Source organism: Apus apus, chromosome 10 (assembly GCF_020740795.1).
Source record: "Apus apus isolate bApuApu2 chromosome 10, bApuApu2.pri.cur, whole genome shotgun sequence".
Lineage (NCBI taxonomy): Eukaryota > Metazoa > Chordata > Aves > Apodiformes > Apodidae > Apus > Apus apus.
This window is the reverse complement of record NC_067291.1, coordinates 3,320,394-3,342,750: the sequence shown is the minus strand read 5'-3', so window position 1 is coordinate 3,342,750 and position 22,357 is coordinate 3,320,394. Positions and strand designations below refer to the sequence as shown.

At 36.6% G+C, this 22,357-nt stretch overlaps 1 protein-coding gene across 3 annotated transcripts in view; it reads right to left on the bottom strand.

Annotated features, from left to right (window-relative positions):
* Positions 1-22,357, bottom strand: part of SCAPER (S-phase cyclin A associated protein in the ER) — a 148,749-nt gene that overhangs the window by 37,948 nt on the left and 88,444 nt on the right. For all 3 annotated transcript variants that reach the window (XM_051628465.1, XM_051628468.1, XM_051628467.1), the window contains exons 24-25: positions 12,263-12,378; positions 5,413-5,536 (exon numbers count right to left, since the gene is read on the bottom strand). In XM_051628465.1, the coding sequence (XP_051484425.1) occupies positions 5,413-5,536; positions 12,263-12,378 (240 nt within the window). The remainder of the gene's footprint in view (positions 1-5,412; positions 5,537-12,262; positions 12,379-22,357) is intronic.

Genomic DNA, 22,357 nt, shown 5'->3' with positions numbered 1-22,357 from the left:
TCTAGGGCATAACCTGACATACTGGAACATTGTAATGGATGATGTGAATAATACAGTTCTAAAAGATACAATAGGAAATGCTTTCCACCCACAAATCTCAAATGAGGTGTGGAGAAAGACTGAGCACTTTTATGGATACGTCCATATTTTAACTATTAAGTACAAACGGAAACACGTCCCATGAAAACGCCTAACATCTCAATATAAAACATCACCAGAGGACCACTGCCCTTGTCCATCAGATGTGAGGCACTTGTCAATCACATCAGAAGCACAACCTGCACCTCCCTCTGAACAGAACTCTGAGGAACAAAATCCAGTTTTTCTAAATCATTAAACTAGAGCCCACCCCTAAAAAGGCAGTGAAGCTCAGACATACAACACGTACATCTGAAGACAAATCTATAGGCAGGATACAGATCTGGAAGGAAATCCTCATGGAAAATATATATATATATATATATATTTTTTTTTTTTTTTTTTCCCCCTGCAGCCCAAGGTAATTTAAACCAGCTGAAATCCTGCCCTATTATGATCCAACAGTGAGTGCAGTGTGTGGAAGACCTGCAGTTCTCCAGGCAGAGCACTGGCAGCACAGACACATCAATCAGGACGTGGGGTTCCCAGGTACATTCACTGGGCTCCACGGAGCAGCAGACCCCTGCAGGGGCACTTTTATGTGACAGCTTGAGGCTTTCAACACTGCCATTAGTGATCAATAGCAGCTGAAATTTTATTTTCCTTCCAGGTTAAAATCACTTACACTTGGTAAAGGAAGGGAGGCCACAGCAAACCGTTCCTGCCTGTATAGGTATCAAGAGGGATTTGGTAACACTTGGTGACAAAGAACGACATGCGCATTTCTTTATTATTCATTAGCTCTGAGCCTCGGGTCAGTACTTAAAACTCACGGCAATAGTCTGCTGCTGGTGAGGAGCCAAGACAGCAAGTGAGAAGTCTTCAGCTGCTTATTCAAGTTCAATAGAAAAAACAATATTATGTTGCTCCAGTAACTTCTGTTGACTAAAATCATTCACGCCTAATGATTCTAATTGCCTTCTGAAACCGATGGATTAAACCTTGCAACATAAAAATCAATGTAAATGCAGAGACTTTGTAGCAGGAACACCAGCTTTTAAAAATTGCTAACAAACGCCATTCACTGCTTTTTCACCTAAGATAAAAAATGATATATAGCTTGTTTCTGAAAAGATTTACTCATATTTTGCAGTAGAGCCTTCCATCAGCCATAACGAACAGGACTATAAACAGATAATGTCTGGTTTTGTTTTCTACTTGAATGTACACGTAAGAAACGTATTTGCTAAATATGTAGCTCTTAGATACACAAGATTAATATACAACTGTTCTTCCTAATTTGTAAAATAAATAGATGTGCCACTCCTAATAGAGTAATGTATTCCAGAGCTGATTTTTGACATTTCACTTTTGGTAAAAGTGTCTGTGTGTGTTAATTAGTATAAAGGGAGAACAAATGTGGGTTTGATACTGTGTAAGTCAAAGAGAAGACAGAAGGAAACTGTTTTTAAAAAACACGGTAAATTTGAACGTAATTCCTACCTTTAATATTTTCCACTTATATGAACTTGAGTGAGTGACAAAAGATGGGCTCTTTTACTGAAGAAGTAATTAATGGGACAGTGTGAAAATATGCTGAGATTTATGTTCAAAATTAATTGGGGTGCTTACAAAAGTGATGTATTACTTCGCTTGTTGATTATTGTATCAAGCAAGCGGGTAAGAAATCTTAAGATTTAATAGTGTAATTATGAAAGCTTTCAAGCTCTGGTTTCTTTGTGTTGATTATAGAGGGAGTAAATGATAATCAGAGAAACTGGTTTGTTGAATACAGGCTTTGGATGAGGAAATGTTAAAACTTCCCCCATTTTAATAGGTCAGGTTTAACAGTTTAACTGACACAAATCTAGGGGTAAAAAAATTTTATATTACAAAGGAAAATCAGGGAAAATGTAACCATTGTTCTACTCTTTGACACATCCAAGATCTCAGTGCTAATTTAGCATTTATGATGGCTGCCTATGCTGGGCCTAATCAAGACTCCTACTCTCTTTAAATCAGGTTTTGAAGCAGAACACTCTGATAACCTGCCCTGCAGCCCTGGTGCAGTCTCCATACAACTGTTCAGCCCTTCAGCAGAGAAACCCCTTTGCGCAGGGATTCCCTTTGCTTGTGCTGAGCTGCCATTAGCTCTCCAGCTCTGCCCGATATCTAGGACTTAATGCTCCAAGATGCTGAACAATATGGCCCCAGTCCAGTAAAGCACTTAGGCACAAATTTTATAGAGCTGAAAATGTTATTCCATTCTGTCTCATGTCACCAAAAGTGCCTCTGCATATCAGAGCACATTTGTTTTCGTCCTAACAAAAAAAAATTAGAGTTTCCAATTAGCAACATAGAGCTCTGACACTGAAAAATCATTTATGTTTTTATTTGTCTTATAGAAAGCATAATCCTTCACAGCCTCAAGTTCTAACTCTTAATGAGTATTGATCTGCATTATGCGTTAACTGGTAACAGCAGGTAGGCTGTGATGGGAAAGATCTGAATGAATGAACAAAATCTTCTAAGAATTTTTACTGGACAAGGTGATCTTCTCCAGCTTGTTACTGAAATTTCCTTTTGGTCTATCTGAGAACATATAGTTAGAAAACAAACTGACATGCTTTTCTTATAATGAAATAATAAAAAGTTCAGATTAAAAAAAACCACAACAAAATGCAAACCCTAATCTGTTTTCTAAACAGTTGCAATCATTTACAAATGCAGGCACAGATTTGTGTGGTTTATATATATGGCTTTTTTCAGATATCTTTGCAGAATAGTGCATGACAGCTGTCACTTGACTAGAAAAACCAAAACTATCCTTATATACTTATAGGTCCGTGCAGTTACTTGTTTCTCTCGGTGTGAAATCTTCCAAAATATAGCAATTAGAAAATTAGAAAAGTTTTCATTATTTCACAATTATCTCCTAGGCACAGGAGACAAAGAAGAGCAGAGCTATCAGTCTGTACATAAACGAAGTCACAGTATCAGCACAGGACATCTATGAATGCAGGTGGGAAGGTCTGATCCATTAACCACTGGCATCAGGAGACCTCAACAGACACCAGCTCAGGCATTACCTGAGCTCAGGAGGCTAAGAAAAGTAAAATGCTAAGTAAAGTCTAGAGAATGTTTCCTACCAGTCTGCTTAGCTATGAGATAAAGGAAGGTCTAAACAGGACACTTTTAATAATTAACTTGGGCAGGTTTGATGTCACAAAAATAAGAATGACATTACATTTGGTTTTCTACCATTTCCCATTGGTACCCAGGCTTTCACTGGAGGAAATAAAAATAAAAATAAAATAATAATAATAATAATAATAATAATAATAATAATAATAATAATAATAATAATAATAATAATAATAATAATAACAACAACAACAATAATACAATAATATATATATAAAAATAAGTCTTCACGTAATACTTTGAGGAGAAAAATGTTACACCTGTGTAAAGAAAAATGAACATTTTCTCACCAATGAGAAGTGACTGTTTTAAATTTTATTCTTTAAAACACTTAGATCTGTTGTAGCAAAAGTGAAGCTGACATTGCACTTGATTTTGATGAACAAAACCAAAATAAAAATAACATTCAGTTGGTCAGAAGTAAGGCTATACATGTTGTATTCAATAACACATTTAAAGGTTTCTGAAAACTGGATTTGTTCTGTTTCTGTATGCAGGAAATATTGGCAAACTTGTTAAACAATTTGTTAAAACCTTGCAAATAAATGTTTTCATTTATTACTCCTGGTATTACTTGGGGTTTATTTTCCAAGAGTAAGTGGAACTGCACACAACACAGGCATAGGGAGCATCATACAGCTCCACAAATTAGGAATACTGCAGTCAGCTAAATTAGTTGGAGTGTTGTGCTTTTACATTTTGGCATTCAGAGCTTGATCCAATTTAAAAAAATGCTTTCCATTTGTCCATTTCTTTTTTGTAAAAAAGAAAAATTCAAACTTGATCTCATTGATTGTATTTTCAAGAGTGAAAAATTAGGGCTAGAAAAGGAAGACTGTAATTGGGTTTTTGTACATAAATATGTAATTCATGGAGCTACAAAGATATCCTGGTTTAAGGGCCAATTTTGCCCGAAGAGAACACAAGAGACTTTATGCATAGGAAAGAAAAGTCCACTGTGGATCATGGGGAACATTAAGCTTTAATTACAGTTTTGCTGCAATTCAAGGCTGGTATTTGGCAACAGACTGAAACCAGATCTAGGTGTATTCAATTTTTCTTATGTAGTATCTCTGATCTCTAGGTGGGCAACATTCCCTAAGAAATACTCACTGTATTTCTTTGGGAAAAGTGCAGGCTGTTTTCGCAGTGCTACACCGAGAAAAGGAAAGGTGTTTGGCATCAGAATGAATCTTGTCACTTGTAAAGTGCTGAAGGATTTCATCTCTTGTGTAATTACCCAGCAGCCTGTGCTTTGGCTCTCTGCTGAGCGCCAGCAGTACTGTGACCAGCCCAGCACAACACACCCACCTTTCACTAAGCATGTTTGAAATCTAATACTTGGAATCCTCTTGGATAGATTTGGCAAAGAACAATAAGCTGGCAGCTACTTAGAGGAGAATGCACAGGTTGCATTCAGGTTTTCTTTGTGTCAAAGACTTTTGGACTATCTAAGGCGTTCATCAACAGTCCTATGGCTTGTTGATTCTAACAGCCTCATTTAAATTATTTAAAGTATGTACATAACTTTTCAATTAACAAACTGCTTGGCTCATGAAAATACATACACACAATTTATAAGTAGAAAAGCAAGACTAAATATCTTATGATGAGCAGGTCAGTATGAATTAAAAATGAGTTTTCAAATAAAATATTTAATGACATTTCAAATTAAATGAAACATTGGAAAATTAAAACTTCTGCAGTTAAACAGTCCTGCTATTTAAGCACTTCAGCGAATCAAACTACAGCAACATACTGGCCTGACTTATACTCCCAAAACACAAAAAAACACTCCCAAAAGACACACACAGATAACTCAGAATTTTCTATACTTTAAATATTACTTTAGAGTGAATTAAAGAAGAAAACCTCAGAAAATGTTAAAGACAGAACACTGTTCACTCACCAGAGTTTCTGGTACATGTGCTTTTGCAGAATTATTAGCAGAAGCAAGTATATCCATTTGTATAGACATATAGTAGATATAGTTACAAAATATTTCCAAGACCATCTTAGTCTTTTGAGTACCTATTCTCATATATCTCCTGGTGTTCCTATGTTCCAAATATTCTAATATGTTTGTGAAGCATACAAAATTTCCTAAATTAAACCAGCTATTTTACCTACCGTAAACTGGTGTATCAAAAAGTCCATTAGAAAAGTGATCTTATTACTAAAAAGAACATAGGTGCAGTTTTCTGTGCAATTAATGCAGGCGAGGCTGTAAGCATGTACTGTATTGCAGAGTGATCTAAAAAAACAGAAGGAAAGAAAAAGAAAAGAATGTTACGTTTGTCTTTGGAAAACCAAAAGTAAAGAAATGGAAGCACATCACAAAACAACCTTTTAGCAATTCACACTCATTTTCTTAAACCTGGGATTCCAAACAGAAGTAAAAATTTGTATAACTGCAACAGCATCAGCTGACCCACATCTATGGGTTTGAAATGGAGGAACAGAAAATCATAAACACAACAAGTCACAGAAAGCTCCAGGTGTACAAAACATGCCTAAATTATTCTTTGAATCATTTGCATTTTCTGTTTGCCCCAATTAAAACTTTTTTCTCAAACCAGGATTTGCAGGGAAGGTGGGACAAGCCCTATAGAACACACTCATAGAGAAGACAGATCTGACCATGGATAACAGTATTCCAGGATAAACACAACAGAAATTCTTGAACTTGGCTTACTACAAAAGCTATCACTGTTACTATACAAATATGCACGCAGAGACACAACACAAATGCATCATGAATATATACAATAATAAATACAGATGGCTAGAAATTAAAATTGTTTGTCTAAAGTAAACCAAAAGGAAAACAACTTTTACTTTGTTGGGGTTTTTTAACACGTGAATAAATGTGACCAAGTTCAAATAAACTCCATAGAAGAAAATAAATTGGGAGGACTGTCAAAAGGTCATACAAGAGTGGAACTGCAACAAACAAATTATACAGAAATCATCAAAGCTGGTATTTAACATAACAAGCTGTAGACTAGTTCAACGTACTTATCAAGAGAGAGTTGAGTTTTATGCTTTATTTTTCTCCTAAAATATTTTTTGAATCAACAAGGTTATTTACATAGCAAGGAAGGCTGCTTAGCAATTGTTGTGTTCATTGTCGTGCATCCAGCTACTGAGCACAGCTCCACAGAGCAGACATGGAAGCACCTTATGCACATACATTGTGTTTCTCAAGCCAAGAACGCTCACAGGCCAGAATATTTAGAGTACAACTGTTTTCATTTGTATACTGAATTGTCTTTTCTTCAGCTGGAGAAATAATTCTGAAGTTTAAAAAAGCAGTGTTAGGTTCCTTGGTTTTGTTCTGTTAACATATAAAGAGCAGTTACACCTTTGTTAATATTCTGAGTATCACCACCTTACCAGTTATATTAATTTTATTGTACTGGTAATTAATTGTACTCTACTGCCTAATTAAATCAGTTTCAATCTGCAGTTCACATGATATGAAAACAACATTAATGCATTATTTATTGATCAAAGGCAGGTTAATTTTGACCTATTTCACCATATTTTTACCCTACAAGGAAAACATCTTTACAAAATTCAAGTAGCATGCTTCATGCACATTTTTTAAAACCTGCCTTCCAACAGGATTCTTTTTTCTATCCTGACTACATAAAGGTATTTATTTCACTTTCATCAGTAACACTGAAAAAATCTTCATTAGGCATCTGCTTTTACTTTTCATGGAAGATTATTCCCCCATGTAGGTGTGTTTACAGGGATAGAGAGATACACAGCTATATTGGTAGTTTCTATTTTCAGTTAAGAAGAATATGCTTTAAATCAGCATCAGTCATTTTATTAGCTATTCTAAAATAAAGATCAATTCTCTTTAAATATAAGCATTATTATTTACCTGAAGAGTACAATATGAATGTGGTAGGTTAACTGATAATTTTGATAGCATTTCAGAGTTTCTAATGTGATTTAGTTAATCCACTGCAATAATGTATTTGATATTGTATAGGAATTTCTAATTCCTAACAGGATCATTTATTTTACATTTGAAAACACAAAAACTTCCCATTTTGTTCACAGAACAAATTCCACGGTAATAATGTGTCATGTTTTTTTCTTTCCCAACTGAATCTCATGTCAGAAAAAGTACTTGCATTTCAGAGACCCAAATAATACATTTCAGAAAGTGGTGTAAGCAAAGGGATGTCAAATTAATTTTTCACAACAATACAGAGGGTTCTTTTAATTGATAACATAAGCTTGCTAACTATGGTTCATCTAAGTACATTCTAATCATGGCACGCTCTGGACTATGATTCAGTTCCACAATTTGTTTTTTAATTCAAAATGGGAAGTGTCAGCACAGAAGCTGTCCCCAGGTGGTTAGCAGTGTTAAATGGCAGACTAAAGACAGCACAACTAATTTCTTTACTTTAATCTTATTAAGGGAACAACAGCTGTCAACTGTCACCATTTCTGCACAAGGCCTCTGAGACAAGCACAGTGCTGCGAAGGGCAAGCCAGAACTTTATTTAACTACCAGTTAAACTCTCTGGGATGGAAAACTCAATACATTTCTTACCACTTTTTTCCTCTGTTGGAATGTCTTAACTGCTCTTAATTCACAATCTTTTATCTCAAGAGATATCTAAAGCAGTTTGAAGTAATCAAATACGAGCCTCCCACAAAGCAGCTGGTTATTGATTACTGATGTTGCTCTAAACTTTGTATCACACCCGCAAATCAGCTTTAAAGCTGTGTTAGACAGCATGTATACTCAAACCACACAGTAAGTCTGCCTGCTGATGCAAGCTTTCCTCTAGAGTAAATCCAATTATAAAAGCACTCATTATGGTCCACAAATTTTGATTCAAAAAGAAATGTCTTTAGACAAAAATATGCATCTGTAGGTTATATTTATTTTACAAGTGTATGAAGAAAGATGAAGATTCATTTTAATCAACATTTTCTAGCTAGATCTCAACATTTTACATGCATGTATGAGTTTTTCTTCTATGCTAGCACTTTCCTCAATTTGCCTGGTATAAACAAGTTCAAAAACTGTAAACTTTTATTCAAAATACTGAGGCAGCAACTGTATCCAATATCCCACCACAGTGCACCAGGATATGCAGGCGAGAACTCACAACTTTTGCTTTCTAAATATCAAGGCATCATCAACATATAATAAACCTGCTTCAAGTGTGAAGCTTTTTCATATTACTTTCAACTTCTGAAGACTGTAAATGAAGGACTTTGATTATCAGTGAAGAAAATAACACAAGAAGCTCAATTTGGCAGTGGAATAATACAAAACTAACCATGCAGGGGGGTTAGAACCCAAACCATTCTCTGATTCTATTATTATCAAATTTAGGATGTTTTAATTCAGTAGTGAACTACTCCTTTTTAAACAGTTGAAATACTCTGATGAGGAAAGTGATTAGCACAGTATTCAAAAGCTGAGTTAAGAAGTGGGAGGTGAGCTGTTACTGAAAAACACTGCACAGAATGGCTGTAGAGAGGAATGGTTAAAGAACTACACCAAGGTAAGAACATGGATTGAAAGAAAAAAACAAAGAAATTATTTTAAGGTGAAAATACCAATTTTAACTCTTAAAGACTATACAAGCCCTTATTCTTCACTCATGCAGCCTAGTACAGCATCAGGAACTCTCAAACACTCATGATCAATGACTATTTTGTCTGTATTTTACATTACATAAGGATGTCTGATTTAAAAAAGGGTTCCAGCTGAAGTCTATTCACAACTGATAGAGAGAAAACTCAGCACCAGCTCTCCTTCAAGACACTCCCAAAACAGACTGAAGTTTGATTCTGAAACCTTACTGTACTTTTGAATAAACTACTGCATGACAGGTAACTACCAAACAATTAATTTACCCCAGCATTTACAGATGTGATAGAATCAGAAAGTTTTCTACCGAAATTCTCCAGTGTCTGGCTTATCACTGGTTTCATTGAGAAATCTGGTTCTCAGTCCAAGGGTTTCCTAATGGTTCACAGAGCTCCTTTCAAGAATAGAACTTGTTCCTATACTGCACAGGAGGGCAACATTGCTTTATTCTTGAGCTCCAAGAGCTTGAAATCCAGCTCTGAGACAGCCAGCAAGAATAGGCCAGGGAGAGAGCCAGATGCTGCAGGTTTCAGATGTTGAACTGGCAAGGAGGTCATGCTCTTGAGAGTATCTTTATGCCCTTGCTCCAACTGCTAGTTCACAATGAATGTTTCTCTAGAGGGAATAACCTTACAAGAAAATAAGAACGCTTGTCTTGCACTTTACATAAAAAAAACCTTGTGAACAATCCTATAGAGCTGCATGAACAGTAACAGCACAGCTTAAGAAATGGATGCTCATAAAACCAAGCAAAAATTACAAAGAAAAAGCCATAAAAAACAGTTCTCAGCTCAAATTCTTACTGAAAGAAGTAATTGTATCAATCTCATCCACAATACTGTGCAGGCAATATTTTCTGCTTTTTATGCATATTATTATGGTTTGAGCATTTTTATCCTGGTAATATTTGCTTTAAATAAATGATGCAAGAAACTGTATTAATTGAGAAGATACAGTATAATAAAACTGACTTTAATTATGCCTTAACTTGTAACAAAAGCCTTCTTTTGTCCCTTAGCAAATACTGCTAACTTCTATTTTAAAATGCTGGTCACTTTGTAGAAGCTCAAGAAAAATACCAAAAGGCTCTGAAACCTCTTGAAAATTTGCTGAATATGTCTTATTTTGTGGAGAACTGAACACATTCAGGAAAATTACAAAATGCTACTTTAAGAAATAACGCTGTAGGACACTAATTTGTATGTTTACACAAATAATAAAACCTACTATAATCCATTCCTTTCTCTTTTCCTTTTTCAGTGATTTATTTGAAGGGGAGAAAAACTGTCCTAACACCAAATGTATCATCTGTCTCATAAATGTCACATCTTTTTCACAGCATTTGCCCTCCTGCTGGTCTAACTACCAGTCTGGACAGTAGTACAAAACAACAGGCGTATTGTTAAATCTTTAGATAATAAAGCTTTATCTTGTAGACATGGGATTAAAGTTCTGAGCTGCACCATACTGCCAGGGTTTTGAAGAAAGAGAGATGTAGATAATAGCCCATGTAATCTCCTCACCTACTTGTAAATAGGCTTCTCCTCATCACAAAAGAACAGATTCCTGATTTAGGATGAGTACAAATGGTTAAACATTGCAAGAGCACACAATCTTAAGTACAGTAGTGGCCTTTAGCAAAATATATTTGGCTAGAGGAAGACTGGAGGGCAATTAATGAAAGGTCTTAATTCAAGTTCTTTCCACAGGGCTTTACTTTGCCTTTAAACAGAGAAAACTGCTGCTTTGCTAGATTCAAAGTTGAAGAAGTCAGGGCGTAAATTGTATTTACACAAAAGAAAGAAAAATACTTTCAAACTTATTTCAGAAATTACATGAGGAGAAATGTGATATAAATTTCCTTCCTTTAAAGAGCTGAATATATTCTATGATTATCCTTTGTTTTTGAAACTCTCATTCTGTATTTAAAGCAAAACATCTGAAGAATTTCTTAAATACTTTCAGTGAGACCACAGCAATATCCATTAGCATGTTTGGTTTTTTTTTCAAATGAGCACTGCTCATAGAAAGTCCTGTGCTCTGGAATGGTTGCTTGCTCTTGAGAGTTGAGCTGCAACACTCAGCCAGGGTTCAGACACTTCTCGCAGACTCTAGACTCTGCAAGTTAGACTCTAAAAGCTAGACTCTTGCAGAAAAAAACTGCAAGAAAAAACCTCTAGCTTTAGAAAGCAAGATCCTGTGCTAAATTACGTGCAACCTGATGAATAACTTCCAAACAGCAATACTTTTAGATGTCTATAAGCTGGAGAATGCCACTTGCTGCAAAGTTGAATGAAACCCTGTATTTCAGTACTGGAGCCAAGTTCTCCAGTAGATTTTTTTAATATTAAAAAGCTGTCAGCACAGTTTATATTAATCACTTTTATGCCTTGATATTTCTTTTGGAAATATGGATAAGTGAAAACTTGTGCTGATTGAACAATGTTTAAAGAATTTTTGAAAGGTTTAAAAATACTTCTTATAATTCAGTCACGAATAGGCTCAGGAATCTGAGAAACCAGTTGTCCTGGTCTGAAATAGGTATGAGATAGACAGTAACTGTCAGGGCAAGGAGAACCTCTGATAAATCTCCTTGAGTGTTTTTTGTTACAGAAACATGGCTGACTTGAGGTTGCATGTACTGGCACACAAGTTCCTTTGAGAACTAATACATCCTCACACCATCTCACCAACTTTAAACAAAATGTTTTCAGTAACATTCTCCCTCTCCTCTGAAAGTACATATGTGTCTTTGAACGGATACAGATTACAGTTAGAGATTAGGGAAAAAAGCATGCTTTTGAGTCACCAGCTTTTGTAGACATTCTGTTTAGTCACCACCTTTTTGGGGGGAGCTTAGACATTTAAACCCTTCTACTCTTAGATGCAATGAAGCAAAATCCCTCTAATCCCCAAGAATTTTGATTTACCTGTTTGTGGAAGCCCTTTCAGCTTGTAGTACCTAATACCTGCTTCACTGTAAAAGCAGTCAGGCTCCAGCGAATTACAACCCTTGAAAATATTCCCACCTCCCACTAGACATCTTTACTTACTAACTTCAAAAGAGATGCACCTCCTCTTATGTTTAGTACAGTTTTCTCTTTTCTTATTTTGTACAATTAGGGATCCCACTGCTCAAATATATCAGCTAGAAATAAAATCATCAAGAAAACAGAGGTTGAGTAGAAATGTCCTTCATCTTCCATGGCAGCATAGGGCACAGCACCATTTTTTTCCTTTGCAGTTCAACACTCGACTATGAGAAGCAGCAGCAAGTGAAGCAGCAGATGTGAAAGAAACATTCTACTGATTCTAAGTGGCAAATGAAGGAGTGAGCACACTTACTTGAAAGGAATCCGTGAAGCCGCATTCAGGTTTGTGGGAGAAGTCACAGCCTGAAGAACACATTCAAGGGCAGTCAGTCCCCCTGCAGTCTGAAATGCTATTTGATCTGCTGTGTTCTAGAGAAACAAAAACAGAAAAGAAAATCAACAGCAATTACTGAAATTCCTACATAAAAGATGCACCTGACAGACAATTGTTCTGAGTTTTGTCAATGCAGAAAATCCCTAATACATGTTTCATGAATAACACCTTTGAAAAAGAGCATTTTCCTGCCAGTGCACAGAGTACTCTTTAGGGCAGGAATTGAAATTCTCAGGTGCTACTTTTACAAAGATCACATATATGCACCAAATACTGCACAGATAATAGGGCTGAACACCATATTTTCTGTAATGCCGTGCTGTTACAGGGATTTCCTTCTCCTCTTCCTCCTCTTTTCCACCAATGCTGCAAGTGGCCCAGCACCCCCAGACACAGCCCAGGGCACTTCTGGTATCTCTGTTTTCAATTCAGTTTAAAACATCCCAAGTGTAAAGAGGTATTTTGTCATGTCAAGGGTGCATTTTCCTTGGTAATCAACATGTACACATAACCAGGGTAAGAAACTGTGTCTGAGTATTTCTGCATGTGACTGGCACGCTGGCATCACAGCATAAAAACGAGGCAGACACTTATGTGATGCTGCTGATTTATTTGCTACAGGGTATTTGCTACTGCTATTCCAGTTTTAAGTGTGCCAAGAACTTCCCACTTCTCACTTTCCCTATTTCTCATGGGAGATTATGCCACAACCTATTAGCTCTCATGGTGAAGAAGTCTTTCCTGCCATTTAGATCAAAGATGCCCTTTCTCTATTTCACCCCATTACTCTGAGTTATATCCCATTTTATTGCACTCACTTTTGTTTCTCTCCTTAATAATAACTCCATTCTTGAAATCGTACATGGTTACATTTTCCTCCTTGGCTTGTTTCTCAACTCTATTTATTCATTAATGCTAAACCCAGCTTTTTTTTTTTTTTTAATGTAAACTTTTCTTATCTGTGATTTTGAGAACTCCTTTTTCTCTACAAATCCCTAATAATGAAGTGTCCAGAAAGCAACTTAGGTTTATTTTTTTCCCCACAAATCAGTCTCCAGAGCTACACTGAAAGAAGCTGTAATTCCTATTCTGAGAGATCTTCATCTATCTATTTAAAATAGAAGCTGAAGCTATTTGATTTCCTACTTGCTCTCCCTCCACTTCAATCTGCAGCATCCCTTCTTTTGCTGATACGTTTTTTTTCAGTGTCTGTTTCGTTTCTAATACTTCGCTAAAACACAAGTATACTGTGCAAAAAACAAATTTACATTTTAAAGAACTTCCTTTATCACTGCAGTTTTCTATCAAAGAGAAGCAAGTTTGTAACCTCTTTCACTTTTAAATAACTTAGCTTTATGTCCTGTGATTTTCCTCTCTAGAGTACTCATAAAAATTAATCAGCATTTTGATTCTTAGCCATGAGGGAAATAAACCCCTAACTATGTACATGGAAGTGAGAGGGGAAAAACCTTAAATTAAAATAAGGAAACAAGTCAGCAGCAAGTTGGGAAAGATACAGAGGCTCAGTATTTATTCACCATGCATACAATTATCTATAAAACTGCCACTCAGAGAGTAGGAATACTCTACTTTTGGCATGATATTTAGTATATGTATCTTCAAGGATTCTCTTAAGACAGAGAATTCCAAGAGCTTTTAAGCAGTTTTTTGAAAGGCAATGTTGATGATCAATGTAACTGCTGGTACACAGAGCCTGTGAATGGCCTTGGTCATCCTGCTATCAAGAATCCCAGGTTCAGGCACAGCTCGTTGAGCTTGGCCTTGGGTCAGTGGGGGTCATGGGAACCAAAGTGAAAACATTCCCTTCCACAATGGAGCAGAAGAGTCACTTGAATATTGCATTACTGCTGTTTTCAGAGTCAGTATTGCGTCACTGTGATTCCAGAGGAAACAGTGAAAAAATGAATGGTGCTCAGGCAATTCCCTCAGCTCCCCACAATAAGAGACCTCAGGTAGCAAGATGAGCTGAGTATAAAGAAAAAAACATATTAAATCTCCCCAATGTTGAAAAATATTGTCATTTTGTCTCTGAAGTATAGCAGACAAATAATAACAAATGATTTTAAATATATTTAAAATATGTCTGAATTAATTCATCTTTGAGGTGATTTTTAAATTTTGAAGAATTTAAATATTCACATGAAGAAATCTTTCCTGAAGCATAACCATAAGAGAGCAGGATACCTTATCCAATTTGCCTCTCCAAAATTCACCCATATACTGCAAAATATGATCTAAACTCACTTATTGTTCTCTAGTGCTAAAGCTTTACATTAGCTGGTAAATTTTAAAACAGACATTCAGAAGAAGTAGACTGAGGTGTGTAAGTTATTCAAAGTCCTTACTTTCATAATATTCTTATTAAAATTAATTCCCATTTGATTCTGTGTCAGAATGGAAGACCAATTCAGGTAACTACACTTGTACTCTGGTAGCACCCCAGGCACTGAGCACATCAGACACCATGTAAGTATAGAAAATGACAAATCCTGTATGGAGTACGTGTTAAAACCCTAATTGGAAGGAGCATAAACCAGTATGACATGTTTTTGCTGCAAAATAATCCTTCACACTTCTAACTTAGTCTCCCAAATTACTTAGCTAGATGTTTATGAAACCCTTTTCATCATTTCAATATAGAAACTGTTCCTTGAGTGGCTGAAGATTTTGACTGAGAAAGTTATTCAGCAAAGATGATCAATGTAATGGGGTTCATGTTTATTCAACAAAAACATATATGCACATCTAGTTTTCAAGCAGCATGTGAAAATCTGGCTTTCTCATATGTACTTTTAGAAATTACCACCTACTTCAAACATTTTTTTTTTTTTAAATTTGATTTGTAAGTACAAAAAGATGTCAAAGCTCTGAAGTTACTTGGGTCACACAAGAGAGCAGGGTCACAGGAACATGTAAGCAAAAATTATTATATTATTACTGTCTGTGGGATTCTTAACAGAGAGAGGAGGAAGCCGAAAAACCTCAGGGATGCCACCTAGGTGTGTCTTAACCACTGCAAAAACAGTAACAGAGACCAAGACTACATCAGATATAGCACTCAAAACCAATCTAAGAAAAAAACCTCTTCTTTTCTTGATGCCTCTCAAGTCTGTTTCATTGTGAAATACAGTAATCTGATTTGTACAGGAGGAATACCAACACAGCTGAGGTGATACTATGTATTCTTAATCTCTGGACCATTATAAACTTGCCAGTTGGAGCACACAGCACTCATTTCAGCAGAACAGTGCATGAATCACGTAACTTCAGCAGAGAGTGCATGCATGTGTGGCAAAGTAATCAAATAACAATAAACCAATCACAAAATCATTTCATGGATTAATTATGAAAGAAGCATTTTCATAAACTTAAATTATTTTAAAAAAATAATTACGACAAACAATCAAGAAAGCTCCCTGCACACCAGGCAAATGTGGCTGACTTATTTACCTACCTGTTAAACACCTTAATGGATCTGAATTCCCCTTTTCTCCTCTCCTATGGCTTGAGTGACAACTGACTAATAGGATTACAGGCTCCATTCCAATAATACAGCTCAGCTACATGCAGCAAAAAATGACAGCCTAAACCTGAATTACATGGCCTGGGAATCCATCCAATTATTAACTAAAGTAACTGTTATTACCTAACCTAATCAAAGGAGAAGCAGCTGTTAATCTTTGGTGGCCTGCAGTGTAGCAGCGGTCAGACTGGATGAACTGTCTTTGTACTTGACTCCTCTACAGACAATAATTATGTCCTTTGTGATCAAGAAGGAAGGGGCTTCCTAACCTTTCAGACAGAGGCAGCAGATGGGGAACAACTGTTTGTGTGTTCATTAACAAGATAGGGTGGATTTTATCAGGGTTTGGCATCTGTGGCAACCCCAGAAGCACCACTTACCCAATGATACAAGTATGTTTGGCAAATCTGAAAATGAGCAGACTAAATAGAAAGTTCAAAATAATGTTTTCATCTCATTATCTGACATTTGGTACATAAAAATACACACAGCTAAAAAGAAGCCTAGAATGGTCAACCATGTAGTACATGAAAAAGCCAGCTGACCCCTGCTCTTACTTTGGTAGGTTTTGTTTAACTCATTAAAGCAGCCAGGCAATATACACTGTATGCTTCTGAAATAAAACTGAATCAGGGATAAATCTCTGATTTATTCATACAAGTCAGTGGGTAATGCAAAGTAACACAGACTGAAAGAAAGTGAACATCAATTAGTAACAGCTTTTGGGTTTTGTGTACAACATTCCAAGACAGAAGCAAGACCAAACCACTGTCCTACACAGCTGCTCCCCACCACACCACATGGCAAACTGGAAGTTTTAGAAAACAGAAGATATGAGGTCAGAGAAACCTGCCTCATCATGAGGCACCACAGAAGTACAAATTAGTTTATGTCAGGGAAAGTAAAAATAGGATTGGATCACAGTGTGCAACTACCTCAATGGGAAGAAGACTTCTGCTAATGCACACTAACACCTAATATTTGGAAGCTAAAACTGGATGAGTTCAGGTAAGAATAAAATTATTTCTTTTTTTTCTGCCAAGAGTTATTAATGACAAGCATAATATACTTAGAATATAGTTGACTCTCAATCATTTGAAGTTTTTAAATCAAATCTGATTATCTCCTAGAAAAATATGATCCTAGTTAAATCATAATTTATTAATTTGGTGCAGGAATTATTGGGTGAAATCCAATGTCTTGGACCAAAGTACTCACTTCCATACATTTCTCCTGTTAAAGTATTATTATTAGTTATCAAGTAGAGCAGAATCAGAAATAATGCAGCACTTTACAGCTGAAATTATTTCATGTCACCTTTACTTCGATATAACTTCAGCACCCCACATTTTGACTATCTGAAATATTTTTGAACTAACTTTAATACTCCAGTGTAAGGCCTCCCTCTAAAATAAACCTCCTCCATCCATACTTTGATGTAGACTTTAAAAAGAGTCTTTTCCTTCATCAGCCAAAAGAACATTTTCTGCTAGTCCTGCCTATAATGAAACTGACCTGGAAAGACTGTTTGAACAAACCTCAGGAACTAAAAATCTTCAGAATAAAACAGTTCTGAAAGAAATCCAAATAATTTGAAATATTCTGACTTCTATTTCTGAAAGAATAGCTCAATTTTTGCAACTATATTCTACACTTGTTAAACTGTTCACTGAAGGAAGAAATAATAACTAATTAGGAAAATATAGCTGAAATCCATCTTAAGAATTTTCTTCTTTCTTTTTATCTAGTGTTTGAAGATTCTATCTAAAATGCCAGGGGCTAAGAAACTCAGTTCAAAGCTGCCTTAGAAAAACAAACCAGACAACTGAATTCTGGGCAGGCTCCTTGTTTCTTACCTCTTCCCCTTTAAATAAATACACAAGTATCTCCACATGCACATACAAAAACCATAGGTAAGTTCATGACTGTAGAAAATTTACACTCTTTAATTAGTCCTCCAGACATAAAACCTTACACAGGGAAAATCACCATAGAGTATACCAAAGTAGTATTTTTTATTAAAATATACAATTTTGTTCCCTGTAATACTTCTCTTTTGTGAAATCAGTAGTGTAAAAATATTCCATTCCACATGAGAATCTCAAACTGGTTTCCAAAGTTAGTGACTTAATCCACAATAGAATTTCAAGCACTGAATATCAATTGGAAACTAGTTCAAGACTAAAACATGACCCAGAAGAACTCAAAAGCCTTTGCATACCATTGGGGGGAGATATTAATTCGTGTACTTGGATCTCCTCCCTTATGCATTGCTTTCACATTAAAGCACCCAAGCTCTGTAGATAATGCTATATACATGGGCACAGAATGGAGGGCTTGAGAAATGGTCCTTCATACATTATCCCGCAAAGTTAAGCACACATTCTGAAATCTTAGAGCTCATTCTGAAGCCTTAAAGATAAGGCAGCTCCACTGGTTTCTGTGCTTGCACTCCAAATGGACTAATCTCTGTGGTTTCATCAGGTGAGGATGGTTACCTAGCATCTGAGATGGCAAGGTGACAAATGGGCTGTATCTTGCAGAAGGGGCTTCACTCCCTGCGTGATGCCCAATACATTGCACACTCCCATGCAGAGCTCAGCCTTCAGCATCTCAGATATTTGGATTATACTGTTTTTTTTTTCACTACAATAGCTAAGGTGTAGTAACTGCAACCTCACATATCTTACATTTAGTATAAAGGAAGACAAACATTTAAGAAGGGGTGAAAGAGAAAGTGGTTGATACTCTACTCAAATGCAATTATAAAAATGCAGCTTACTTATTTTTTTTAATTAAATGAGGAAAAAAAAGAAGAAAAAAAGAGGCATTTACTGTTACACTCTCTACTCTCTGAAAGTGTTTTTTTGACAAGTGACTTAAAATTGGGTGAGGGCCTAGGGACAATACCACTGCTAAGAAGTTGATTCTTAAGCTGTCCTGCAACGCTGAATGTCACATGCTCATAAATTTAATATCTGTCAATGCAAATTATATATTTTATTCAGTCTTCTGTTTCCAAACTTCTGTTCATATTGTAAGGTAAACCACACTGGATAGGGCTCCTTATTGAACTACTGTATTATCTCATTGAATAGGATAAACCTTATTTACGTCATCTCTTTCCCAGTTCTGCAGTGTCTTCTCAGTTCAACAGCAAAATCACATTTCTGTTAACAAGGACAAGACCCTCACAGTCCTGTTTGAGAAGTTTCAAGAGTCAGTGAAAGGCATAAAGGAGAGGCAGGTAAACTAGTGAACTCCATGATATCTGCTTAGCAGCTTTCAGTCATACTAAGTGGCATAATGGAAAACAACCAATACTGCTTGGAAAAATAAGAACGGTGCTATAGATACTGCAAAAGACAGCACTGAGCACTACAGCACTTGTGCTTATCAAAAATAAATGTTTAGTCTGTTTAGAAATAACAGGGCATCTAGTAGGTGCATCAATTAAAGGAGGAAAGCAAGGATGATGGTTTAAGTCTCTAATACCAGGAACAACTTCTCCTAAATCTCCACGGCTCCATTAACTAAGGCCAGCTTGAATTTTCTGAATGATTTCATAAATAGAAGTTTCCAAACCACTATATAAAAAGCACAATTATGTGATCTTGTCCTGTTCTCTCTCAGCAGTTTATTGGACAAGAAACCATGCAGTGAGTAAGAAAGTTACAGATATCTTGCAACACTGAGTCTTAACTGCCCATGACAGTTCACTATTGAAAGCTTTTCACTGGAAAGCAGCACTGGCTGCAGCTGAACGGAAATTATGAAATCCAGTGCAAAACTAAAGATAATACAATTATGTGGGAGAAGACAAATAGAGCAACGGTTCTTTAAAGACCTGTAGTGCAGTCAAGAGCACTTGAAGCCCACAGACAGCTTTCACAGGAATTGCCCTGGAAGCTCCCTCAGACTATTTGCCCATTACCCATCAGCTGTAGAATTTTAAGAATATTTTCAAGAAAGTGTGTGTGTATATATGCCATGTATTTATACATACGCCATCAGGCTAACTGCAGTTCTTTAGAAACTATAATAATAATCACTTTACTATGATCTCTAAACTGACATCTGCTCATTTGTACAAATGTGTCTGAGTAGGACATCTCATCACTGAGAAATCAGTACTTGTACTTTAATGACATTAAAACATTATATGTTGTCTTGTAAATGCTTAGTGAAGAAACTGCATACCTCAGAATATATCTATATCCATTATATCCATTCTGATATGATGTATTATCTCTAAACTGACACAAAAGGAAAAAAAAAAAAAAGCCTGATCTAGAGCAAAAGGCCACAAATAGTACAGCATAAATGCACTGGAAGCTGAAACATTCAATCACATCCCACAAAAGCAGAAATCAACACAGCAGTTTTCAACTACACACATTGTGCACAGTAAATTAACCTCTGAATAATCTTGGAATAAGTACACTGCAGGGCTTATCTGTGAACTAAATTTGCCTTTTAATACCATTTCCAGCAAACAAGTTAAAAAATAGTCTGTGGCTGACCTCTAGTAACAAGTTCCTTTTTAGATGTTCATCTTGAGGAAAAGGTTAATCCACCGATTACAGAAACTCCGGGCAAACGAATTATTGATGATAAAGAGGTGCCTTTTCCAACCTGCAACACACAACATACATCTGACCTCTTGACTTTCTCCTGGCAGTGACAGGAAATGGCTGTTGGGTAGAAAGTGCTGTCCAAAGAGCTCCTCCTGTGTTTGCACATTGCCTGCTCTTTGAACTCACAGCCACTGTGCTGCTACCACCAAATCTGCTGCCATAGTTGATCCTATTGGGTGATGTTTCTACTACTAGTAGCAGTTTGGAACACAGGCAATTAAGACAGTAGCTACAGTACAATGCACCATTGTAGAGTCCCAAAATGAACAATTGTCTCAAAACAGCCACCCTGACAACTGGACATTGCTCTTCGGTGGGGTCCTTGTTTGATAAGCCACCTGCTTCCTGTTCTTGCAAGGGGAGCCCCCTGTTGGGTGGTCACCCTGATAAGTAGGAGCAAGATGGGCCCTGCAGAGGCAGAGTACCTGCTTGTGAGAGCCCTGTGTAAGGCCACCAAACAGGGTATGTGCACAGAAACAAGGGTCATTGCTTGGTCAACCCTGCTGGGGGGACTGAATGACCACAGGGACCCCCACTCCTGACCTTCTCATTTCCAGAACATTCCTGAACCCAACACTGAGTCTGTGCAAAGTTGGCCAAGCCTCACCCAGAAGAGGTGGGGCCAGATGGCATCAAAGGGGCAGCCTGGGAACGCTGGGTGTGCACACCCACTACCCAAGGGCCACAATGGCCTGCCAGGATTGCTGCTGGATCCAAAGGTGGTGAGATCTTCTCTATGGCCTTTTTTTTTTTCTCTCTCTCTCTCTTCATATCTCTCTCTCTCCTTCCCTCCCTCTCTTGTTTCTAACCTTATTCTCAGCACATACAGATAACATTATTTCTAATTTTACTTGGCTTTTGTCAGTTGTAAACTGTTGAGAGTAGAATTTTACTAAGTTCTACTGGTTGTAACGTGTTTCTTTGAGAGTTGATATTGTTGTGTGTTTTTTTGACAAGCTTTATCATCTTACTCCATTTTAAGTGAAGCTGTGTTTTGTATAACCCTCCTAGGTAATGGTCTTCCTCTTAGAGTACCATGCAGAGAATGTAAGATGCTAATCTTGCTCCATGGGTTGTTAAAAGAGATTAAATAAGAGAAGGTTGACCCCACCTCTGGGAGAGTCCAGCCAGTAGACAACCATACTCCAGGCTTCAAACACTGCCGAGCCTTCTTCAAACCATGTTTTCCTGACTAGATGAACACTTCCAACATGAGATGCATAAATAAAGGATTCCCTATGTTACCTTCTGTGTTAGTAAAATTACTCAACTTTTGGTGGTAAAATACAGAGTTCCAAGGGCCTGAATTCTAGTTTTTGCTGGTAAAACAGACTTAGTAAGTTTTGCAGTTCAACATGGTTCATTAAAGTTTGGATTTTGACTGTAATTAATTTTAAACTCTTGTAATTCACCTTTCCATTTGATTAATGATTTACCTTCAGGTGATATCACTGTACCTCTGGAACTGGCTACTGCAGGAATATCCAAAGTTGAAAAATTCATAGATGGATTAAAAAATTTGTCCATCCTGTACAGAAATACATCATATGTTCAGCTAAAAATAAGCCTGAAGTTATAACTTCTCATTATCTATAAAAAGTAAGAGCAGAAACTACTTTCATAAAGATGTTGATGAAAGCAGTTAAGATAGTGAGTGTTTAAAGAGTTTACCATTAAATGCCCACGACCCAATATAAAGGAATGCTTTTTGGTGTAAAGCAAAACACTATGTATCAAAAACTTGATATGACTAAGAGTCAAAAGACACATATCACACACATAAGAGAAAGGCAGTAGGTCACAAGGTGACAGGACCATTGACTCCGCAGGGTC